General features: G+C 34.5%; 1 protein-coding gene and 1 long non-coding RNA gene across 8 annotated transcripts in view; one reads left to right on the top strand and one right to left on the bottom strand.

Annotated features, from left to right (window-relative positions):
* Window positions 1-1834: 1834 nt before the first annotated feature.
* On the top strand, window positions 1835-3081 carry LOC138141323 (uncharacterized). The gene is made up of 2 exons (XR_011163081.1): window positions 1835-2385; window positions 2451-3081. It is a non-coding gene; the product is annotated as an uncharacterized lncRNA (long non-coding RNA).
* LOC138141307 (inositol polyphosphate-4-phosphatase type I A) overlaps window positions 2401-25921 on the bottom strand; it is a 210560-nt gene continuing 187039 nt past the window's right edge. For 2 of the 7 annotated variants that reach the window (XM_069062028.1, XM_069062026.1), the window contains 2 exons: window positions 18249-18384; window positions 8423-8886 (listed from right to left, as the gene is read on the bottom strand). In XM_069062028.1, coding sequence (XP_068918129.1) covers window positions 8754-8886; window positions 18249-18384 — 269 coding nt within the window. In that variant the 3' untranslated portion in view covers window positions 8423-8753. The other 5 variants (XR_011163071.1, XR_011163070.1, XM_069062025.1 and 2 more) reach the window with 5 other exon arrangements.

The following is a 25921-nucleotide window of genomic DNA, read 5'->3' as shown; positions in this document are numbered from 1 at the left end:
CTGAATATTTTTCTCAACGTTTTTTACCTTCATTACCATCAAGGAATATACAGTTTCAATTTGATCCGCGGATCAAACTTAGAGTGCGTTTTCCTTGGTGATAACTGAAAGCAATAACGTTTAAATAAAAGTACAGGGTATAATAGATTATTTGTAATGAATAATTAAAGTTATCCAATCAGAAGGACGCTGTTAATTTGAATTTCAGGTAAATTTAACCAACAGTTTGAATTGCCTAGCAACATAATTCTAGTAAGAATGGTATGGAATTTCCGGTAAATGTTTGGGTAACTGTGAAGATTTTGACAACGTCAAGTTATAATTTAATTCGAAATTGTCAAACTTTGTATTGAAATCATGTATATAGCTGCAGAGTGTGCCGAAATGCTCATACTTCATGGAGAGTGCGGGCGCAATGCACGTGAAGATAGAAGAGAATCTGCAATACGTTTTCCAGGACGTTTGCCATAACGTATTTCTACAGTTGGTGATCCCCCGCGAGGAGTTAGAACGTCAGAGACTGAAGATGCTGTTCTTCAGTCCTTTGATGACGACGGTAGAAGAAGAATATTTGAAGAACTGTATTTACCGCGAACCTATCAATATTTTAGAAGAAATGAATGACCAAATTCACCAAGCACTGGCTGCTGTTATTCCTAATATGCTTAGACTGGCAAGGGAAAATTTAATAAAACGAGCTCGCCTATTGCTTCAGATGAAAAGTGGTCAATTTGAACATTTTATTCTTTTTATTTTGCATGTTTCTTATTTCATTTATTGCATTCCACATCGTTTAAGTTATAAAATATGATCCTAAATTTTTACTAATAATGATGCTAAAATAAATAGGTTAGTTCAATCCAGTTTTATCTTCTTTCTTTCAGAACTGCCACTGTGCTTGATCTGTTGTTCAAAACCTACGTGTAATTCCAGCTTTTTGCAATGTCAAGAATGTTCCTAAAAGTCTTTTCTTTCATTTCGACGATGATGCGTCCCGCTCGTGTAGCTGCGCTAATACGTTGCTGATGCAGTGTACAGGGATTCCGATTCATTTCAGAGGCCCTGCATATTTCACTTTTTACTAAGATTTTTAAGGTTGTAATATTACTCACTTGATGCTACGTCGCCATTTTACCATCCATCAACAAAGGTTTAATTCATATTCCTTCCGTCAATTTCCCATACCCTTCAAGGTTACAATTGCTTTGGAAATTTTCGCTCATAACAAACCGTATTCCATTTATTGCCGGAAGAAGAAACTTCTTGTGTTCCCTGATGAAGATTCTATACATTTGTTCGCCTGCCTTTGGCGAAATTATCCCATTTTTGGTAATTTCAAAAGTAGCTGTCACTTTTGACGACGTCTGTTCCGATAAGTCGACCAGATAAATATTGAAAATAATTTTATTATTCATTCGAATTACACGTTGCTTAGCAATTGAGGGAAGGTATAATACTGAATTTTCTCGTAAAGGGAAAATTAGATCGAGTTCTATTGGTCAATTTGATTAATTCATAACTAAAAAGCTGTTGCACCCTGAATATTTTTCTAAACATTTTTTACCTTCATTACCATCAAGGAAAACGCACCCCAAGTTTGATCCGCGAGTTCTGTATATGAACTTAAAATTACCCTGCTATTAAAAATCATGTATGGCATAATAGCTTGAAATCCGCGCTCTATTAATGTGTACTTGTCGCAATTGCATGTGACTCTTTCGCTGGTTGCCCAGATGATAAATTAAAATACTTTATCAAAATCATTTAAATTCCTTCACTACGATTAAAACATTAAAAAATGTTGTAATTTAATAAGTAAAGTGTATTTAAACATTTTTCGGCCTCCCAATCTGGGAAATATAGCGTTACCTTACACTTTAGGTCAAGGGAGGTGCGATTTCCCGTACAATGTCAAAAATTTCTAGTGGAATGTGGGAAAAATCTAGTGGAGTACGGGAAAAATGTGCGGACACCGTTGATTTATTCTTTTCACAGTTAATTTAAAATTAAAGTGTCCATACGTTACTTTAATTTGGTGTAAAAAAACACATTTCCCTGTATAATTTTTCCGATAAATGTGTTTGTTTAATTTATATCGACCAATAAATAATAATCATAATCGTAACAGGGAAAATACAACCTATTGGGTTGGCAGCTGTATATGTCAAAAAGTTTGACAATTGTCAGGTATTTCATAAATATCTGCAAAATTGCACAATAAAACTAAACCACAGAAGTTGATATATGGTTTTGTGTACCTACTTTATCCAGTACTAGCTGTTAGTGCTAAAGTGCAACTGGAAAATAAAAATAAACAAAACATTCTAACCCCAAAATCTTGTATTCACCTGAAGAAAGATGATTCGTTTTCACCAGGAAGTAGTGGTTAAGTACAAGACATTTTAATACTTTGCAACATTATTAACATAATTTATTTTGTAAAATTACAGCTGTAAACATTATTGTTACAATTCTCCACTTTAGAGAACAATGCAGAAACAATTTGGTAACTGTCAGCTTTATTACTTCTGGGTTGAATGTCAATATGTTGTGGTGCTTCTCTTACGGTACTGATGATGGAATTCTCAATGTTGGATGGTTACATTGGAAGCAACTGCTAAAAATTCAAGTAGATTAAAGCACTGTATCGAAGTTTGTGACACAACTCACCATTGTTTGAGCTATAGCTGCAACACAGTACATTTTCTTTTTGATGTTGAAGGAAGGCCATCAGTCATCACGAATCATTTTAGGAACTTCAATCTTGTGTCCATAGGGCAATCAAGGTTCAAATATTTGTCAATTTTATTTGAAATTGTTTTAATTGTATTAATACCAATTTAACCTGAATTCCATATATTTCTTCACAGTTTCAACCCAGTTTGGATTGGTAATGGCAAACGATCTACAAATATTGGTTTTTGTGTCGGTTATCAATATAATATCTTGTCTTGACATTTTTCATTTTCAGAGTATATAACTCCTTTCAGAGACAGGCACCACAAACACCTATTAATAAAACTGCCTGTAATAAAATATGGTTTATTAAAAATTTGTGAATTAAAGAATAGTTACTACATACTTTCGTGAAAAAAAATTGTCCTATGTAACGTTGTTTCGATTTTTGTGGTAATATTCAGAATTTAGTCCTGCCACTAGGTATACTGCCTCTGGTGTCACATTTAACTCACTCTATATTATATACTAGACATTTTTTTCACTCGATTAATACACCAAAATCAAATTTTGAAGCGACCGTGAAAATTTAGCCGGCAAATAATTTGTTAGGAAAAAAACAAATGAGCGGTCACGGTCGTCAAGGAATTGATTCCACAGCATTCGATTCTTTATTGACGATGTCAAATTCTACAATAAAATTAGTCTTGATTTTTAAAAGATTTAATATTTTGGTCAGCCGAAAAGTCTAATACAAATGTCGTACGGGACGTATTTTCCGGCCCTCCAACTAATCAGGCACTCGGCTGCGCCATCGTGCCCGAAACCAGTTGTCGTGCCGGAAAATTCACATCCCGTACTCTAATGTAAATAACTATTACACAATAGTGCAGTCTTAAACAAGCGTTGTGAGGGAGCGGCGGGTTTAAAGAAGTTTTGGTTTTGATATTTTGACACTAGGGCAACAGCTAGCGGCTTGATTTCTATTGGAAACAGTTCATTGTTCGTCGTTCGAATTAAAAATTCTTGTACAAAGGATGTAGTCAACCAGTAAGACGTTTTAGATGGTGGAGACATCTTATGTACGAAAGCCAATATAAAATTATAACAACGGTCGACTGCTGGCTCTTAGTGGAATGGAAAACTGAATACAGGTATCTATGTCGACAGCTACCGATTTCCGCACACAAAACTGAGTTGCGAACTAAGAGCATAAGAGACACCGGGCCATGATGACTCCGGCAGCCCGCAGTTGGTCCATTTCAAGGCTAAAATTAAGTCTTTACGGCGCTAAAGAAGCCGCTATAATAATAATAATAATATTATCTGACAATTAAGACAATTGAATAGCACCAACTCAAAAATCGTCGAAAAGTTATTTAGAAGTTCCACTGGTCTGTAATTTTCAATTGCAGATCGAACTCATTTTTTGAATACAGGAATAATTATCGCAATTTTCCAGGAATTGGGAAACGTATCGGATTTCAGCGCCAAGTTGAAGATGTAGAACAGAGATAACAAAAACTCCTGGACAAAATCCTTTAAAAAGAAGGATGGGATTTTATCGGGCCCATTAGTACTTTTTAAGTCTAAGGCTTTAATAGCATCTAATATTTCCTCTTTTGTAATATCTGTGATATTTACATTTACAGTCTGACCCGGTGATGCCAGCGGAGTGTTATTATTATTACTCACAGGATCATTGTAAACGGATTGGAAGTAATCTGCAAAACAGTTAAGTATTTGTACGCTTCGCTATCTAATTCAAATACTTATTTTCTAGGGGGGCGGTGGAGAGTGTGTCTGCAGCCGTCTTCGATTTGGACTCCCGCATTCACGTAACGTAAGTCGTAGGGAAACTGCAGAAAACCTTCGCCGGAGTCGGGCAGGTGGCAAGGGGGCGATGTGAGTGGTCCGGGTCCTGGTTGTGGTCCTGGGTCGGTGTCCTGAAAAAGATGTTGGTGGGGAAATGGCATAGGGCGGCTCGTCCTTGGGGAGTTGGGGGTGTTAACCGCTTCATCTCATCGAGAGAGGAATCTCATCGACGAGTAATTTGAAATCGGGTGGTAGATCGGGGTAGTGTGAGGGAAGTATGGCCGTGGGGAGGTGTTTGAGTTTGTCTCTAGGTCTTTTTGGTACGAGGTTTAAGAGTCCGGTTTTTGTTGGAAGTTTATGTGATGTGTGTAGTGTCTGTGTCGCTATAGTGTTTTACTGTTAAGTGTGCGTTCTACGTAGCGTGCTTGGTATTGCGTGAGGCGCTTGGCAATCGGGGTTGTTTTAATGACGTCGTATAGTGTGTTGGATGGGTGTTGCCGATCGAGTCTGAACATATCGCGGAGTATGTGTCGTTAGAATGAAGAAATTTTGAATGCTGCTCGTTTTGAAAGTGTTGAGTAAAGGAGGGCTCTGCATTCGATTACCGGTCGAATTATATGTATGGATGAGTGTTTGGGGGGCGCAGCTGCGCAGTCGGCCTCGGATTTTGTAGAGTAAATTTGCTCGATTTCGCGCTTTTTTGTGTGTGGCCTTGAAATCCGCGGATGGTCGTGGTTTCTGCATCATATTTATAGGCAGACTAGTTGGTAGCGTACTACGACTGGGGCCAAATAATGTATTGGTATCATCTAGTTCAGCTCCGTATGACTGTATAGCCCTGTCGGAGACTTGGCTGTCTGAATCTGTTTTGGATGGTGAGATACTAGACTTGGATGCATATAATCTATTTAGATGTGATAGAAATTTTTCTGCCTGCGGTAATAGAAGGGGAGGTGGTGTTTTGCTGGCAGTGAGAAGAACCATTAGGGCTGTTTGCCTTCACATTAATGAACTTGATGACTCTAGGATGCCTAAACATGTTGATATCTTGCTGGTCAGAATTTTCCTAGATAGCTGCTCCGTCATTATTTGCCTAGTGTACATTCCTCCGGCTTGTAGAATCGACGACTATATAGTTCTCTTTGACTCCCTTATGGCAACTGATATGTTATTTGATAATAATCTATTAATCATAGGTGACTTTAATATGCCTGATTTCCTAACTTTATCACAATCGCGGGGTTATGCAACAACATCCTCCATATATACACATTTTTCTCGCTTTTTAGATTTCTTTAATATGAGGCAGTTTAACGAAATTGTGAATAGTATTGGCAGGTTGCTAGACTTAGTTATGTGCAATAAGTCCTGCCGTGTTGCTAAAGCAGACGATGTCCTTGTTCCGGAAGACAACTACCACCCGGCACTGGAGATAACTACGAGCTGGACGGAAGACACTCATAGCTTTCCGACTTTCTCTTCTTTGAACTATAACTTTAGAAAAGCAGACTTTTATAGTCTATATATTGAGTTGTCTAGTATAGATTGGTCGTTTCTAGAACAAGCATATGAAACTGAGAGTGCTGTCGATTTGCTTTATCAAAGGTTATACTCAGTTTTTGATAAACATATTCCGAGGAGGGGTGGGTCTCTTGGCACGTATCCTGCTTGGTTTGACAGGGAACTGATATACTTAATAAGGAGGAAGTATAAGGCATGGCAAAGATATAAGCGTTCAGAACGAATTCATGCCTACAATATTTTTAAACAACTCAGAGCCGAGGTTAAGGTGAAAGAAAGACACGCATACAATAATTACGTGAATAGGATGAGCGCCAGTATCAAAGCTAATCCTAAATACTTTTGGAGTTTTGTGAACTCGATAAAAAAATCCACCTCAATTCCAGACGTCATGAATTATGATGGGTCTATATTAAAAGATCCTAAAGATATCGTAGATAAGTTTGCTGGGTACTTCTCGAAATCATTTATGGTAAATAATAAAAATCAACAATCTAATCAACGTCCTACTGAACTTGTGAACAAAAACGTGTTATACTTAAACGATATATCTGATGATGATGTACAAAAAGCTATAAAAAAGCTGAAAAATAGTCAAACGGCTGGCCCTGACCAGATACCCTCTTTTTTACTTTGTGACTGTAAAACAATTTTCTCAAGTCCCCTAAAAATAATCTTTAATCTTATTATTAAAACTTCCGTGTTTCCAGCTAAGTGGAAGGAATCTCGACTCTGCCCAATATTCAAAAATGGTGATAAATCTGATATAACCAACTATCGGCCAATAGCAATAATCAACAACTTTGCTAAAATTTTTGAATTTATTCTGTTTGAAAGAATATATCACCACATATCGTCAAAAATCTCTGTTAACCAGCATGGCTTTATGGCTCGAAGATCTACCGTCACTAATTTGGTTTCCACCACGCAATTTTTGTGTGAAAGTTTGGATGCGCACGGGCAGGTTGATGTTATATATATGGACCTGTCCAAAGCATTTGATCGCGTGAATCACAGGTTACTGCTTTATAAATTAGATGATTTCGGTTTGTCCGATGGGTTGATTTTGCTCATTGAGTCATATCTTCAGGAAAGGGTTCAGTTTGTTCAATATAGAGGCTTCAGATCGGAATCTTTCTCTCAAACTTCAGGGGTTCCTCAGGGTTCTGTCCTTGGACCCCTGTTTTTTAATATATTTATCAATGATCTGACCTCTTTATTAAATGAAAATTTTCAAATGTATGCTGATGATTTGAAGATTTATCGTACAGTTTCGACACTTGATGATTGTTCTAGGTTACAGAAAGATCTTGACATCATTCAAAAATGGTGCAATGACAATGATCAGCTAATCAATACTAAGAAGTGCTATGTGTTGACTTTCTCAAGGAAGTTAAACAAGATTATATGTGACTACTGGATAGGTGGGGTAAAGATACTGCGTGCTACTGAATTCAGGGATCTTGGAGTTGTGTTCGATTGTGGTCTCACTTTTCGCAATCATATTGAATATGTGACATCTGCTGCCTACAAATCTCTGGGTTTTGTTCTTCGTAACAGGAGATTATTCCATAGTGCTGAGGCAATTGTATCGCTTTATAAGGCTTATGTGCGATGCAAATTGGAGTATGCTGGTATTGTTTGGTCACCAATATACAATAACCACACCTGGGCCTTGGAGAAGATTCAAAGACATTTTGCTAAATTTTTGGTATTTAATGAAACTGGTCAATACCCACCTAGGGGACTTCAGCACGAAACCCTTTTAGAATATGTTCAGCTTCATTCATTGGCGAGTAGACGGGATTTTGCTAAAATCAAATTTCTGTCGGATGTCCTCAGCTTTTCTGTTGAATGCCCCTACCTTTTGTCAAAGCTTCTTATTAAGGTTCCTGCTTTTAATTGTAGAAGATGTGAAGTTTTTCAACTAAGATCTGCGAGGACAAATATTCTACTAATGTCACCGTTATACCAGATGGTTAACAGCTGTTCAACCAAAGCTGACTCCAATAACATCGACATATTCTTTACAAGACCCTCTGAACTCAGGTCTGTCCTGACATATGCCTCTTAATATAGCAAGAATATATATAAGCTGGCAGTAAGTGTGATTCCTAATGGGAGAGTAGTATCATGCTGCTACTCATTCCACTTACTGCCTAACTAATGATAGCTTGCCTGTAATTAGGTCATTACCTGTTGGCAAGCTTAACTAAATAATAATAATAATAATAATAATAATAAGTTTATTGATGGGCAACTCACAAAATTGCACTCGACGTAGAATGCTTCTGGTTTTAACGCTTGGACAGACTACATATGATACTGTTTCCGTTTCTAAGCTGCGATCACTTTGTGAGGGGCCGATATCACTAGCGGAGTCAACAGCAGGTCATTAAATAAAACAGCAATCATTTTATTAGATCTATTTACTACCTTATCAATACTGTCATGATTATAAAGAAAAAATTAATACATTTTGAATGTAGCATGAATTTGTGTATGTCGTTATCAATTCCCTAAATAAGTACAAGCATTATTTAATTTCTATTGTCACCACTAAAAATTGGATTATAAGTAAACACTAAATACAATACTAAATAAGGTAAAAATATATTAAATATTCATCCATAAAATAAATTAGTAAGTTTAACAATATTATATTTTAACAACATTTCCGCAATATTTGACTATCATTTTATTGGCACCTTGAATTAATCTTTACACAAGTTTCGGTAATTTTATGTTTGTGCTGAGCCATAGGTTCCTGCTGGTGGTCTGTAGAGTTTGGGCAAGGCTAATAATTGCAACGAATTAAATGCATATTTCCGCACATTTGTATTTTTTAAAGTATTCTCTCTTCTACATCCCTCACTAAAAATAGAGGTGTTTATATTATATAAAACAACTGTTGAACATTATTTAAGTAAAAATAAATTAAGTATACAGTGCATTCACTTTTGTTTTAGACCAGAGTAGGCTATGGAAATTTGGCGAGTTGTATGGTAAGACTGTGGCTGAATGACAATATACATCATGTATAATAAATATTTGAGGTTACACTTTCTTGTCAAAATTCATGACCATGTAGCCAAGCATTATCATTTCCCAATTAACTACATAGTTTCGAGGACTCAATAATGTGTGTATTTAGTGATAAATGTAAATATTGCACAAATTTAAAACTAATTTACCTTAATACTTAATAATAATGTCAAATTTGACACTCGATTTTGATTTTGTTATTTTGACATAGCCCCGATACCAACATTTAAAAAAATTAAAATAGCCTACTCTGGTCTAAAAGAAAAATGAATGTATTATACGAATATAACCAATATACAGGGTGTTTCACGTAACTTTCCGACCCTGACGAACTACAGCCAGTAATGCTTCGTAACGATAATTAATGATAATGATATTAATATACAAAATATACAATTAAATTGTATATTTTGGTATCTTGGTATCTAGCATTTTGTGACCACTGACTATTGAGTTCCATAAATTCGGCGGTTCGTTTTGTTAAAACGGCTTAAGGATGGTCAAATTTGAAAACCTGAATGTTATAGAAAACTACAGCCCTCTATAAATGATTGTCGGGTCCAGCCAGCCATGGAAACTTGTCAAATTTTGAATGTGCCGCTTTTGAACGTCACATTTTCAGGTTAGGTTGTTGGCTTTTAACCAAAGACAAGTTTCAGCTGTGCTCTACTCCTGCTAACATTAATGTTAATGTTTTTTTTTGTGCGGCGGGGCTCCGGGGTACTTTCCCCGGCCACCCACACCCACCCTCTTTTCTCCTTCTTTCTTTCTGGACAACACAACATGAAATACAGCACAAACATCCATGGGAGCCCATCCGGCCTGGGATTTGAACCCTGCTGACCTCGCGGTGGTGTCGGGAGAGTGTCGCTCTTCCTTCCACCACCCTACCGTCAGCCCCTACTAGACATACACACACATCCATGGCCCGGCGGAGTTTCCTTCCTTCGAAAAAATCCTCTACCTTCGGTGGGATTCGAACCCACTAGCGCCGGGACCGCGACCTCGGAGCACTGTCTCCGACAGCCATGCGGCCACCGAGCTACCCTAACTAACATTAATGTGTTTATTATTTAATTATCAACACCAACAGGGGAACAATTATTGCCCCCATCGTACCGCCACCCAGTGTACATGAATTGGTATGAGAACAAATCCAAACAGATAAATATTGAGAACACCTTGTCCCCGTATGCCACTATACAATACTGCCTTTTTGTCTACTTTCACATTTCTTCTTTTGTGCTAGTGATAAATACGACCTAGACTGAATTGTCGAATACGGTATTGACTCCCATTTTTTCTTCCAATATAAATAACAGCGTTTTTCTAGATAAATAAGTCTTACTGGTTTTTCAATAAAATCAAAATCAATCAAAAACAACATAATTTACAACAGTAAATAACGATAACAAATTGGTATTTTTTATAAAATATAAATAAAAATATTTTGCAGCATTTCTTGGTTAAGGGTACAGCAACACTGCTATCCACAGTTCCACACACCAATTTACAAAACATGTAAAGGAGTCTCTACAAATTGGTGTGGATTCTCAGCACTCCAAATTTTGAAATTGAGGTGATTTTGAAACTGATTACAATATTAAACACAACTTTGATAATCTGAAGGTTGGAGTTCTTGTACAACACTTATTTTATAAGGATGCAGTTGTAGCCTATTTTTAATGATTTTGTGACAAGTGCTTCGTGATACACAAGATTGTTGAAATAAACGGGTTATGGATATCTGTAGTCTTTTCCACCATTTCTTTCAAATCCTCGACTATTTCATCAGATACTGGTGGTCGTCCTGATGATTTACCCTTGCTAATTGTTCCGATTGTTAAAAATCTGTTCACAATTCGCTCAATGTGAGTTAACAAATAATCATCTTGAATGTTGTCCGGATATTTTGCTGGAATTCATTTTTACAAACAGATAATTCCCCATTAATAAACCTTCCATTTCGAAAGTAAAAAACAACAACGAACGTGTTTTGTTCAACAGAATAAACCATTGTGAAGAAAATAAAGCTAACATAAAACATTGAAACATAACCTCACAAATTTTGCCAGTCTGTTTACCTCTAAAAGCGGACGTACTTGCAATTTTTATTGAAAAATACAGATTTTTGGTGTTTATTGACTGTGATTAACTGCGATAAAACGAATATAAGGAACGAAAATTCCACTGACAAGCGCAAACAAAACGTCATTAATGTCAGAAGTGACCGTGAAAACGAACTAGAATTTGGCATCGGTTTCAAAAAAGCGGAACAGTAACAATTTTTTCCAAGGCTGGCTTGACCAGACAATCATTTATAGAGATCCTGTACGAGTATAATCGATTCACGATGAATGTAGATAAGGGATGGCTATGACATCTGGTAACATGGTTGGTAGTAGCTGCAGAACAAATATAATTCCCTAATAGAAATTGATAGCTTTCGTGTTAAAGTTAATTTTTTCTTTAAAACAATTGTCAAAGGATTGTCATGTTGGTATGAGCCCCTTGTTATTTGATGGCTATTAGGTTGGCAAAGTTAAATGTCAATTGTATGTCAGCCATTTTGATGTAAAGGCGCTTGCGCTACTGACTGAATATATTCAGTTGTATTTTTCTGTGTCAGTATCGTCTTTATTTCTTGTTTTTTGGTATTAAATTTGCTTACACCTGAAACTTTTCTGACTTTTGAAAATTATTGAGAAAACTTCAAACCTGATCTAGGGAGATTTTACGATACAGATATTCCGAAATGATAGATTTTAGAGTGTTACAGCCTGGTCTTCAAAGGAATTTTGACATTGACAATTGTTTAAAAAATTGACCTCTAGGCTAGGTTGATTTCACTTAAGTGACCGAAACGGTAACATCGTTGCCAGCTTGAACGTATTTCGAGTTGAATCATAATTTGAGTATAAATGTTTGTGAAATTCGAACTTGAATATTTATAAAAACAAATGTGCAAGGTTTATTAATGGTATATGTATCATGCGTTCAAATGAAATCCTGGGCTAAGTAGGTGTTAAAAAAAGTAAATCGTTTAAAACAGTGTAAAGTTTGAATTTCTCGCCGTTAGACACGAATGACATTTGTTTATGTTTAATCGGCACATAATTGAACATGTTTGTTTTCAGCAAGGGTGTCCTTAGATATTTGCTTCGAGAATAGGAATCGTTACCTAATTATTCTGTTTTTAATGTAAAACATTGCAAAGAAAGAAAAAGAAGAACAATGTTTGGTGTCTAAATTTTAGGTTGGCTGTCAACATTAATTTACGCTTTAAAAAAGCACAACAATTGACCATTTCCAATGCGTTCCCAGCCCAGGATTTCATTTGGACGCGCGATATAACATACCTAGGTACAGTTAATTTCAAAATTATCGAGTACACCTCAAAAATCAAGAAGTCGATTTATTACAGTTTTTTCCACATGTAAAGATACCTTTTTGAAATTTGAGTGTCATATTTTTTATACAGGGTGGTCCCGATATAACCTGCCACAAGAAATCCTGTAATAGGTGACGATGAGTAGAACTCATACACAAAACATGTTTCTAATAAAAGTCTTTTCGTTTTCGAGATAAAAATAATTGAAAATTTGGTCAAAATTTGCTGTACGCTAATGAGTTAATCGGTTTTAAAAAGGTAATTCTGGTTACTTGGCTGCAATTTCTTTAGCAACGGTACCTGTAACACCTATGACATTTGTCAAGTTTAATTTTAAATTTGCGAATCCTTCAAAAAGTTATGAAATTCACAAAACAAGAATACGCCGATTTGCATTTACTCTATGGCGAAACACGTGGTAATTCAAGACCGGCAAGGCGACCATACGGCGAGCGTTATCCTGAAGGAGTCCTTCCGTCCCGTTGTACTTTTGTGGAGCTACATCTGCATTTATGTGAGGTTGGTTCTGACTGATTCCAATACGATGGCGTCCCCGATCCTCTATTTAACCCCTCTGGATTTTAATTTTTGGGGCCACACGAAAGATTTGGTATACGAAGTTGAAATAAATACAAAAGGCCAACTCCAGGAACGCGTAACAGACGCCGCGAACCAGATTCGTAAAAACCCAGAAATGCTGAATTCTGTTTATGAAAATTGGTACCAACGGAAGGTACACAGAACATTTATTATAAAATAATTTTGTTAGTCTAGTTTACCTTTCATTAGTTAGTAGATATTCTCAGTTAGAGTTGAAAGTACGAATATGTAAAGTGTAAATAAATTTATTCAATACATTATTTTGGCTATTTAACCACAATTAAGACGATATTCTTATTATACAGTTCTTCCACAATTTTGCACACACTACCTCTACATTTATTTACACGTTGAGGAACACCACTGTATTTATTACTTACTCATTCATCTCAGTCAACAAAATCAGCTTTTTAGTGGAGTAACGATAGACAAAAATACGGCGTTATTTCGGAACCGGTAGCAAGAGTTCCGATTGTAATAATTTTTTTTTTTTTAATAATACTAAATACTAAAACCTTTATAGGTTAAAAATTGACGCTCATAGTGGGAAATACACTCACCGGCACAAAAAGCGACTCATTATGATTTCTTTAATAAATAATCTTGAAATAAATAAAAATTTATTTTTATTATATTTGTGCTTATTTTTTTTAATAATAGTTAAATTGGGATATTTTCAAAGATCGGGAGTGCTATGGTCACCATGGCAACCGAATTGTTTTGTTTAAATAAGTTATTGAAAAGTTTGCGCTACTTCCATGTTGTGTTTTTGTCCGTTGTTTTACGTGTTAAAATTTTTAATTTGACAATACGAGATATTAATTCAAAATACTGTTCAAATTTTGACAATTTTTTATAACATAATTTTTTTTTCTAAAAAATAACTTTTATCATTTTTCATTAAAATCTTATTTCCTGTGTTTAATGTTTTGTTTGTCGAATATTCTTTGGCAAAGAATAACTTAAATAGCACCTACCAATACATGATACCAAAAAAAAAAATTCTAAGACAATGACACTTAAGTAGTGAGTAGAACTCTTCAAACGATCATTGTGACGGGTATTAGTAAAAAAATATACAAGAGATGCTGAAAGTAAAAATTTATTAAGAGTGTATTATAAAAATTAAATATTTTCCCCGGTTTCATCCTCTTCTATGTCATTTTGATCTAAAATTGTTGATGGTGGGCAATTACAGTGGCCTATTTTTGAACACGTTGTTTTTCAGGAATGGAAAAACAAAATAATCAAGGCAAGTTGTTGGTACAGTTGGGAGTAAAAAAACGGACATCAAAATTGTGACATTTTCAAAAATTCAATATTACCCATTCTTTATTGTCAATGTCAGTTTATGACAACTGGAACATTTGAAGAATTGATCGGACGTACCTACTTTTAGAGAAATAACGTTTTTCATGTTGTGTAACTAGAATTTTCAGAAGTAATTTTGAATACCTAAGGTTGGTTACTATGAATTGAGGGATTAAGTTCAATTAAATATGCCGACAGAAACCACTTAGCGAGGCATTAGTCATTAATTTGCAACTGTGACAAGGAATTAGCCACAGCCTTACATTTTTGAGATATCTTTTGTCTGTCACCAGAAACCACATAGCCCCCCCCAACCTAACCAAATTTATGGCAACCTAGTATCGAATATCCCTAAATCCTAGAGAGTAATTTATTTTTGACACGATTGTAGCACAGTTATTAACTAAACTGTCACAATCAGTCTAAATAAGTTTAAATGTAGGAAGGGCGGTTTCACACTTATGACTGTTATGTTAAAAATTATGTCTGGTTTTTTTTACTCTTCACTGTAAGTGCCTTGAAAGTCCGGAAACTTTTGTTGAAATTCCTCGAAAACTAGAGGTTTCTGAAGTAACACTGCACAATGAAAATGTTTTGCTCTGAAGTGAACATATTGCAATAGCAATTTTAATAGTCAATAATTAATAATGACAGTTCTCCATTGTAATGACATCTGATGACATTTGAATTACATTTTTACGTGTTGCCAACCGAAGCGTATTACTTACGGACCTCTGGATTTTTTTTATTTTCGATCGCATGGTATTACTAAACACTTTTTTGTCAAAAACCATTAAAAATAATTATATATTTTCTTCAAAAAATGCTAACTATGCGACTCTAGAAGACAAATTGAACGTGTTTCTATCTGAGCCGGTCAACAACGGGCTACCGAACATCTGCCTATTGTTCTTCTTTTTCCACATACAATTAATTCCAAACAAGTTTCAATATAACAATATACGCTTCCCAAAGTCATTCTATATTGTTCTCTAGTATTTTTCTTGAGAAAATAACGATTTCTAACTGGAAAATTTCAGTTCATATAAATAAACAATAAATTAATGAAACAAACAATGAGTGGCAATTTTTAACCTATAAAGGTTTTAATATATTTTATTTATAACACATTAAAAAATTTCGTTCAAATCCGAGCTCTTGCTACCGGTTCCGAAATAAAAACCTAACGTTACTCCACTATTTGTACCTAAATAAGCTGGTGAATTAACGCACACAGTGTACAGCGTTTTCAATAAATGTCATTAATTTGATTTAGTTTGTCAGATTTATCATAAACGATTCAGGTACCTATGTTGCTTAGATACTGTCATCCTCACAAACACTAACAATTAATTCCTGAGTAGGTACATATTTTTGTGGTCACCAGCGTCGAATGCGTGTGGATAGGGGTTAATTTATCCTCATTATTTTGGACCTAATGAAAAGGGGTTTTTTGGACTTGTTAGATCCTTCTAATGACCCAGATTTTTTTTGACAGGTTATATCGGGACCACCCTGTATAGGTTAGGTAAGTTTGACAACATAAAATGTCGTTGATTTAAGAACACCATAATAATGTCTGTTTTATCCTCTGCACGGTGCTCTTGGCGATGTTATAATAGTGGGCTATCCTTCGGATCGACCACCTTTCTTCTAATTTGGAAAGAATCAGAACTTTCGCGTTTTCGGTTAGATTAGATATTTTGTTTGTCAAAATTGACATTGATCATTGACAAGAAATGCAAGTGCTTTTTACACTGTAGAAAATTAGGTGTACTCTATAATTTTGAAATTAACTGTAACTAAACCCATTGCAAAAAAAAATTTACGTTAAAAATTAAATTAAATTTTTTGAAGTAAAATTTGTCGTTTTCTCAAAAAAAAATGTTATGTAAGGTATCAATTTTTTTCATTGATCGTTTAGCTAGTATGAAGGCGTACCAGAAAAATAAGAAAAAAATGGGAGTTGTCATTTAAAAAAAAAGATTGATGACGTCATTATTAGGAGATGACAAGCTGTAAACATAAGTAAAGTGCTGAACAATATGCACTTTTTAAAAACAAAGTTGACCTGTTCGGGGATTTTTCTCAGAAATTAATTGCTTAGCAATCAAAAACAACAATGCCTCATGTCAGGTTTTATCGAGTACCTACTGTCACAATGACGTTTCGGTTTTAAATATTTCCTTTGGATAATAGATCATCAAAAACTACCAGGACTGCATTTTTTATTGATAAAGTCAATAACTATATTCGAAATAATTATCTAGATTCACCACAACCTTGAAGTAAGTCCCCTTTTATTGCTGCAATGAACTGAAATTATTTGTGCAGCTTCATTTCTGATACCACATCTCGATCAGCAGTGACCCTAATAAGATTCGTTAATTTCTGTGTAACTTTATTTATTTGTATTTGTATTGAAAACATTCATAATAAATGCTTAAAATTACTCATTACATAAGCATACCTTCGGACAGCAGCGTTGGCATTTCCGCTATATTCCCCATACTCCTCGATAGAATATTCTGGTGTTGTAAACTACGTATTGTTATCATTGCAGGCGACGGATAAAAGATAGATCAAGTCAAAGTGTAGACTTTGACAGTAGTAAATTTCAAATCGTTACCACGCAATCATTTTTAAATCGAAACATGCAAGATTTTTTCGTGTACAAAGCAATATTTCAGCAGTCCCAAAACAACAAGGAACAATTTTATTTTCAGAAAACGGTTCAATTTATCCAAAAGCGGTATAAAGGTTTTCGACCACATTTTCCCTGATAAACTCACTCTGAAATTCTTGGGAGACCATTCCCTAACACCCTGTATAGGTGCAGGAAGTCAATAATTTTCTTTTTGCTTTCTTTTCTTTTTCCTCCCTATTAATTATCTAATAATTATATTTGATGTATTATGCTTAGTTGAATTTTCTTTCAGTTGAATTTATAACAGTTGTTGACGTGAGCAAATGTTCTGTATCTTCGCACGAATAAACTTATTATTATTATTATACTGAATAATAAATCATTTAAAAAAAATCCGTTTTTGTACCTATGTCTCCAAAAGATAGAGTTGCAAAAGCTGGAAGAAAGAGATCATGTATCTAAGCACTCTATGTGTGTACCTTCGAGTATGTGTAATCACACTATTTTAAATGAGCAGATGCACATAACTGACATGTTCCATTAAAAAAAACTGTTTTCCTTCTTTTACAAGACTTTCGAAACGCTCCTTTTATTTATTTATTTTGTTAATTTACATTTGCCAACATCGATTTACCTTACACTTTGCAATGGCAACATTTGATCAAGTTATAATACAAAAATTTAGATCTCCGTCAAATCACACAGACGCTTAAAAAACGTTTGATTACGATTTCGCGTTGATGTTGATATGGAAAATTGCTGTGTAACATTTTTTGGCAATAGTTTTGGAACACCTGTATAATACTTACATTATGTATTAGTCGTAGATAAACACTTTTCATGTCATTCAATAATTTTGTTTATAATTGCAATTGTTTATGTAACAAGGCAAAACTCAGCCTACATGATTTTCACGAAATGGGTTTGAAATCAAAATGAATTGCGATAATAGGTGACAAAACAAAACGATTTCCTAATAAATCTAGGTAAATTTCGAGCTGGCAGCGGGAAAACCATAATAAGATAACATGAAATGTATCGACTATAACATTTCTTGGTAGGCAACAAGCCGCGGCTAAACTTTGGCTTGTACATGCCCACCTCAAATGTCTTTACATTCCTTATTACTTAAATAGTTACATATAATACAAATCAGTAGAGTAACTTTAAATTACTGTATTAAATACATAGAACAAAAAAAGTCACTAGCTAACCCAATAATAAACAATTAATCAAATTTACCTTCTCATGCAGTCCAGTGCTTTTTGAAATTCATGTTCTGCCAAATGATATTCATCTAGTAAAATCTGGCACTGTTCAAGTGTCACAGACATTCCCGTTCTATCTTTAGCACTTTTGCAGCTTGTAAAACGAAAACCTGAAAATAATAATAATAATAATAATAATTTCAACAAAACAAAAATAGTATATTAAGTATCAAGAACGGTAAGGATAAAGTTTCGATCGAAGACAATTGTTTGAAGGAGGAGCGCAGCGACGGCTCCAGTTATTGACTGAGATCGGTACATTGTCCTTAACGTTCGTGATGCTTATGACATTCGTTTTTTTTTTTGCGCAATTGAATATTTATTACAAAGCATTCATAGAATAGGCAATGCGGTATGTGCCATAATGTCCACTTTTGTATTGCGTTTATATAGCAACTTACCGGACTAGAACTATAAAATACTTTCTGTCGAGTTTATCGTTAGCAACTATCGCGCGTTTAAATGAAATCCTGGGCTGAGTAGGCGTTGGAAAAAGTAAACCGTTTAGAACAGTGTAAAGTTTGAATTTCCCGCGGTTTGACACGAATGACATTTGTTTATGTTTAATCGGGACATAATTGAATGTTTGTTTTCAGCAAATGGTGCCCTTAGATATTTGCTTCGAGAATAGGAATCGTTAAGTTATTCTCTTTTTAATATAAAACATTGCAAATAAAGAAAAAAATCTCAGACTCTAAATTTTAGGTTAGCCAGCCCAAGATTTCATTTGAACGCGCGATAGTAAACACAACGTACTGTCTTGGAAACAGACGTGGTGAACAAGCAAATAGAGTTCAATCGGGCAAAAAAGATATTTAAGAACACACCAAGAGATACAAGTCTTATTTTTACCGAGAATTACCGTTTGTATGCCAACCCGCAGGCGACTGTACTAAATTATTCGAGGTAAAAAAATAGTAATTTATTATACAAGTCTTATAAGACCATTTTGTCGCACACGTTTTTTAGAGCACGACAAGCCAACGAGGAGTGCTATAAGGCAAACAAGTGCGACAAAATGGCTTATAAAACGAGTGTCATACAATATTTTTTCAATTTTGCCCCTATTTTAAATTTTAAATTAAAAAAAAGTTCAAAACATGATGGTAGGAAAATTATACAGTGTGTCCCCGGATAGGTGAAACGACTCTTGTAAAAGATAAAAAAATTTCGATTTAAATTTTAATTTTTTGGGATTCTGCCCTGCTTGGTTAAAGACTAATTTTTAACATAGTTTTAGTTTTGAAAAGTCAAGTATGCCTTGGAAATTTTCAAAAAATCTATTTTTTTGTAGAGTAAAGTGCCTTTTATGTGGTAAATACGAGAAAAACTTATTAAGAAAAGTTGTTTAGAATCAACATCTAGGCCCCTACCCCCTAGATAAAATTTCAAAATCATTGGGCAACTATGACTTTTCATTTTTTTCCGTTTAATCCGAGGTTTTAATTTACTTTTAGGTATTTAATTATAACTTATTAGTGTTAAGCCAGTAATTTGTAGTAATAAGCTAAGTGTGAATTTTTGTTACTCATAATAAGAGAACTGTTAAAAATAAAATTCTTTGATATACAGGTGACTGACGAAAAACCTTTGACGCTTTATGTTTCTTATTCTTTATCCGATTTGAATATTTGATACATCAAATGAAATAGTTTGAAAAACACTTCATTATTATCCTATTCGATATTTTTTTCGATATCTATTTTTTGACAAACGATGGCCAACTTTGTTTTTTCAAATTATACTGTATGTATTTTTTTGATTTGTTCTTATAGAGAATTTTCTTCTGAATCTCCGTACATTAAAAGAAAGAATAAAAAATTTATTTTTTCCACTACTACTCTCAGAAGGCTTCATTATTGACTCTCGAACCGACCCCAGAAGTAGAATTTCTCTTCCAAGGTTAATAATAATTTTCATTATTAACATAAGTTAAAAATGAACAGCCGTCACCTAGCAACGAACGATTTTCGTTGATTTCATAGGTTAACGTAGACGATTTTCATAACAACCGTTGAAAAATGAGAACTCGGATCGTCGCATCGGACAAAATAATTTTATTAATAAATATAATCGGAAAGGGTTTTAAGGTATCTAGTAGTGGAAAAAATAGTATATAAACCACGGTGAAGAAGTCCCTTATAGCCTTCGCGCCTTAGAACCCTCGGCACGCCTCGGGCTCTAATCTTGGCGCTCTGGCTATAATCATGAACTTCTTCACCTTGGTGTATAATATACTATTAATTGAAAATCAAAAGTCAAGTAATCAAATTTGTAAATAATACAAAATATATTCTATATAGTTGCTTAAAATTGCCTCAATGCTGTTGCAGACACTGTGGATACCTTCTAGAAATGCCCACTTTGCATAGCACTATCCTTTTTCTTAACTGTTCTTGAGTACCCGGTGGGGTCAAATAAACATTGTCTCAAAAGTTTCGAATGAAGGTAAAGAAATCCAATGGATTCAAGTCTGAGGATCTAGCGGGCTATGGAATAGGTTCGTGAGTACCCATTCATCGATCACCAAAATGATTTAAATGCTTTTTTTCACTACTACTCTCAGAAGGCGTCATTATTGACTCTCGAACCGACCCCAGAAGTAGAATTTCTCTCCCTAGGTTAATAATAATTTTCATTATTAACCAAGGTCATTAATGAACAGCCGTCACTTAGCAACGAAAGATTTTCGTTCATTTCATTGGTTAACGTAGACGATTTTCATAGCAACCGTTGAAAAATGAGAACTCGGATCGTCGCATCAGACAAAATAATTTGATTAATAACACTACCCAACATTTTTGATTTTTTTTTTATAACTGCAGTGAAAACACCTAATTTGGGGTAACTAGGGTCTGCTGATTCTATAAACGTCAACAGATCTAGCACGTCTAGATTCCGAGTTATGAACAACATGTAACAACCCATTTGTATTAACGTTATTTTTATTAAAACAGCAAAAAAACTTAAAAACCAATAATAATTCTATTGCAAAATGTTAACACACAGAGGACGATTGGGATACCATCTCCTCTGGTACATATGCCAAACACAACTTAAGGCTACTTAATTTTACACCTTCTAGTGTACTCTTCATGCTTGTAAGAGAAATGAATTTACACTGAATACATATATATATATATATACACGAGTACGTAAAAAATGTCCATAGGTAGCTAGTTCGCAAACGTGACGTGATGGAATATGGAAATTGGGTATCATATACTCGTAGTTCTAATAAATGAAAAGAATAAGACATTTTCATAGTTGGGTCAGTTAGAAAAATCATGTCGGGTAGTGTAATTATTATCAGAAAGGGTTTTAACGTATCTAGTAGTGAAAAAAATAGTATACAGGGTCTACCAGAACTGGCGGACCAAAATAATACGGTGAATTCACCATCTTTTGGGAATAATAGGAAAAATGTTCAAAAAAATCTATCTTAAATAGTAATTAGGAAAGAAGCAATTTAAACTGACCAATCCTGTTGTTGATGTTAAATTACCTATAAATAACAATAAGCAAAATTATTTATTAAAATTTAACATAAAATAACATTTTTAATTTACAATGCGAAAATTTCCGATAATAATGCGGAATCTGGAAAAGTGCCCCGAATGCTTGCAGCGTTTCCACGTTGAATGGCAAGGGAAATCCTCTCAAAAAGGAATTTCTTAGATTTTGAATCCCCTGATTCCGCGATAAGTCGGTCTCCGATGACATTAATGAAATCTATTGTTTCTTTGCACCAAGGGCCTAAGGTTTCAAAGGCTAAACCTTTAAATATGTAGTTTGACGAAATAATTGAACGATATTTGTTATGTTTGCGTTTGCAAGCCATTTCAGCGGCAAAACCTGAGACTTCAGATGTTTTCAATACGTAACTGTCTGCAAGTGTATCTACGACAGTAACGTCCCAAACCAAAGGTTGACCTTTATTCCACGGTACTAAAGTCATCCCATCAGGGCGTTTTCCGTCATCACGAGATAGTCCGTTTGGTTCTAAAGTTGAATTAACATGAATAGAAGTCAAAGACCGGTTGATAATAGAATTAATTTCAGTGTGTCTTGAAAATCTACCACTGCTTTTGGAACAACTTAGACCGTGAATACCAATTTCATCAACTTTCGCATTGCATTTGCAAATATGAGGTGTACAAAGATTACAACCCAATCTTAAACCAATACAAACTTGGAAGGAAGTGTTATCTAAAAGAGTACCAATATTAGGAGAAGGTATTGCATGTAACCAAGATCCTGATTCTCTGCATTGCAAAGCCTTAAAACGAGCCAAGTCCCTAGATGAATTAAAGATTAAGTCATTGTCAATTATTCTTTTGATATTGATATTATCCCAATTCTTCTGAAATTGTGGAATTGTTGGTCTTTCGTTCTCATTTTCTACATCCCAGACTGCTAAAGCTTCATCATAATGGTGAATAATAAGCTCATTATCCTTTGAATTTAGTTTTCCTGCTTTATTTGTAACTATGGATGCATTTCAAATGATGCATATGCATTGTTGGGTATCTGCATTGTTTGTGCAATGACGGACGTTTTTAGGTTATAGTATTTTTCAGGTTATAGTATTTCTGCTAGGATGTCCTCTATTGGGAAAACGAACTGCGTACTCCTGAGCAGCAACTGTGGCACTCTTATCACACTGTCCATATAAGACAAGCATGTCAAAATATTCTGAAGAAGTAAACATTAAGCGTTTTTAATGACTTTTGTAATTGTCAGAAATAATTTATTATGACATAATATTCAATTATTATGTCTTTGCAACAATCAAATTTGTTTCGATAGTTACTAACATAATTTTTTAAGGTAATTTTATATCTACACGCGATTGGTCAATTAAAAACGTTCTTATTTTAAAATCCAATGAGGATGGATTTTTTTATGATGATTTCACCGTATTATTTTGGTCCGCCAGTTCTGATAGACCCTGTATTAACCACGATGAAGAAGTCCCTTATAGCCTTCGCGCCTCGGCCTCTAATCTTGGCGCTCTGGCTATAATCATGAACTTCTTCACCTTTGTGGCGTTATTTCGAAGGACCAGTAATAATGCAACTATTTCAGATGCAGACGTTTATTTTGGACTTATTATAAGCGACTCAAGCGACTGCTTGCAAGTTACAAGTCGGGGGTGAGATGGGGGTGAGCGATGAGGGTGGTTACCCCCCTCTCTCAATAGGCGTCAACAACCTTGGTGTATAATATACTATAAAATACAACATTAATACGTGCATTATGTGGTATGGCGCCGTTCTGATGAAACACAAGTCTGTTCAACACTGCTAATGGCATCTCATCCAGAAGGTTGCTTATTTCGTTTGATAATAAATAATAATGTGACATTTTGTTTGATTAAGACTGCTATCAATAAAAAAGGAACCCACTTGTCCAATCTATCTCCAAAAATGCCACACCACACGTTAACACTACATCGTCTTTGGATTTTTTTTTCCACAACATAATTATTATTATTATTTTATATTTAGAACATTTAGAACAAACTTTTCTCTTGTTTATTTTGGTCACTTGATTTTTAAATTTTGTATATTTACTCTTTAATTTCTTGACTTTTGTTTAATGAATGGGTATAGTTCTTCGCATTTTTATATTCAGAAAATAAATCTCTGCAATACAGAATTAAAAAAACTAGAGGTCGCCCAGCGGTCGAAATTCGACCGTTTTCATTAGTTTTAAGTTTGAACGTTACTGAGATTTTTTTTTATCAAAGAGTATACCTCTATAATTATCGCATATAATTTTTTTGAATTTTGTTCTGTTACGTCAGCTGCGAGCGTTTACAAATACCTCATTTCATTATGCACTAATTTTCGAGTTATTTGAAAAATACGAACGATAGGAAAAATGAGGTATAGTTTGGCTATGCCATATTTAAAAACAATAAATAACATGTGTTTCGTATTTTTAATACCTATATTTTTTATTGAAACAAAAAAACCAGGCGGTTAAAAAAATAAAATGTCTTGTTGAACTTAAAATAAAATTTCATCGTTTGCTAACTGCCCTTGGCCGTTATATTCAGATGTATAAAATCTCAAATCATTGAATGATCGAACTCTACTTGCTGCGACGTACAGTTGAAAACTGGCTGCCTCAATAAAATTGCAATTTTTTCGAATGTTTGTTTTTGAGACTTATTTATTGTCATCGCAAATACAGCTATAATTGTAAATTGACTTCTTGAATATGTTAAATTTATACGTGGAATCAACATTCTCTTTTTTGTTCGACACTGTCAGAATTTGAGAATTTTCTCCCATGTGAACGGATTTTGATAAATGTGACAAGTTGTCAAAATGAAATGTCAAGTTAATTTTAAAGATTTTAAGCGATTTGGAGCCTTTAAGGGGGTCGTCGAACAAAAAAACGTTGTATTCAACTCATTCTTGTGTAAATTGAACTCTTTTTGGCACTCGTGGGCCTTTAAAACGCTCGTTTCACTCGCGTTTTAATCTGGCCCACTCATACCAAAAAAGCCCAATTTACACACGAACTCGTTAAATAAATAACTACACTCACCGGCAAAAAAAAAAGGAACACTAATTAGTCAACAACAAATTATTCCCATAATACCTATTTTGATGTATTTTGACCAGGAGGCGATGATAGCAAACATAACCTTGAACATTAGCATAGGCTATTTTATTAGCAATTTCGCTTAAAAACAAATTTTTGGCTTAAAAACCTTCTTTTCTTAAATTTACCATTTTTATAATAATCAAGCAACCTGGTTAGATTTTTATAACTTTTGTAATGTTTTATTGTTGTTAACTTCGAATTTAAGTGCAGAAAGTAAAAAAATGTCTCTAGGTGGTGTAAATATTGCCAGAGTAGTAGCTTTGGTTGAAGACTCTTGTTGTTTCCGTTATGCAGCTAATGCTATTGAGGCTCCTCTTGCTAGTCGTCACCGAGCTGTTAGAAGGTTTCAAAAGACTGATTGAAAAAGAGCAACCACATACCGCGACGATAGATTTTTAAATAATAATGGTGTTCCGCTTTTTCTGCCGGTGAGTGTATATTGCGTTCCGTTCCAGTTAAAACTTCGCAATCGATAGCATTGCGATGTATAAACTTGATGCGTATTCTTGTTCCATAGACTAATGCTTCCTTTGTATTTAAGTTTCTGATCAGTAAAACGTGCAATTAACTTTCAATACTAACTTATGTGGTGGCAAATCACTAATAGTCAAAGAATTTTGTATTTCACTCCGAAGAGTTTTTTTTATGAATAATCTAAATAAACTCCCTCTTGGAGTGGATTTCAGTACGGGGGGATTAAATCAATTACAAATCATCCACACCGCATTCGCTCCAAATTACCAAATTTACTCCGCACTTACTCCGCAAAATTTTTACAGTGTATGAATGTTTTGATATTTATAACAACCAATTTAAACATTTATGCACCAAATTAAATGGCTCTAAATAGGCTACAAAAAGCCCTAAAAAATTCACATATAGGTCCAAGGGCTTCAGGGCTAAACTGTCAAAATATTTTTTTTTCAAATGCGAACACATAATTTTTTTAACACTTCTGATAAGAGATTTTTATTCTAAAAAGAACAGTGTATCACAAATGTACACTTACCTACCCAAAATACAAAA

This window comes from Tenebrio molitor, chromosome 1 (genome assembly GCF_963966145.1).
Source record: "Tenebrio molitor chromosome 1, icTenMoli1.1, whole genome shotgun sequence".
In the NCBI taxonomy this organism is placed as follows: domain Eukaryota; kingdom Metazoa; phylum Arthropoda; class Insecta; order Coleoptera; family Tenebrionidae; genus Tenebrio; species Tenebrio molitor.
The sequence above is the reverse complement of the archived record's forward strand: the minus strand, read 5'-3'. Positions and strand labels throughout refer to the sequence as shown.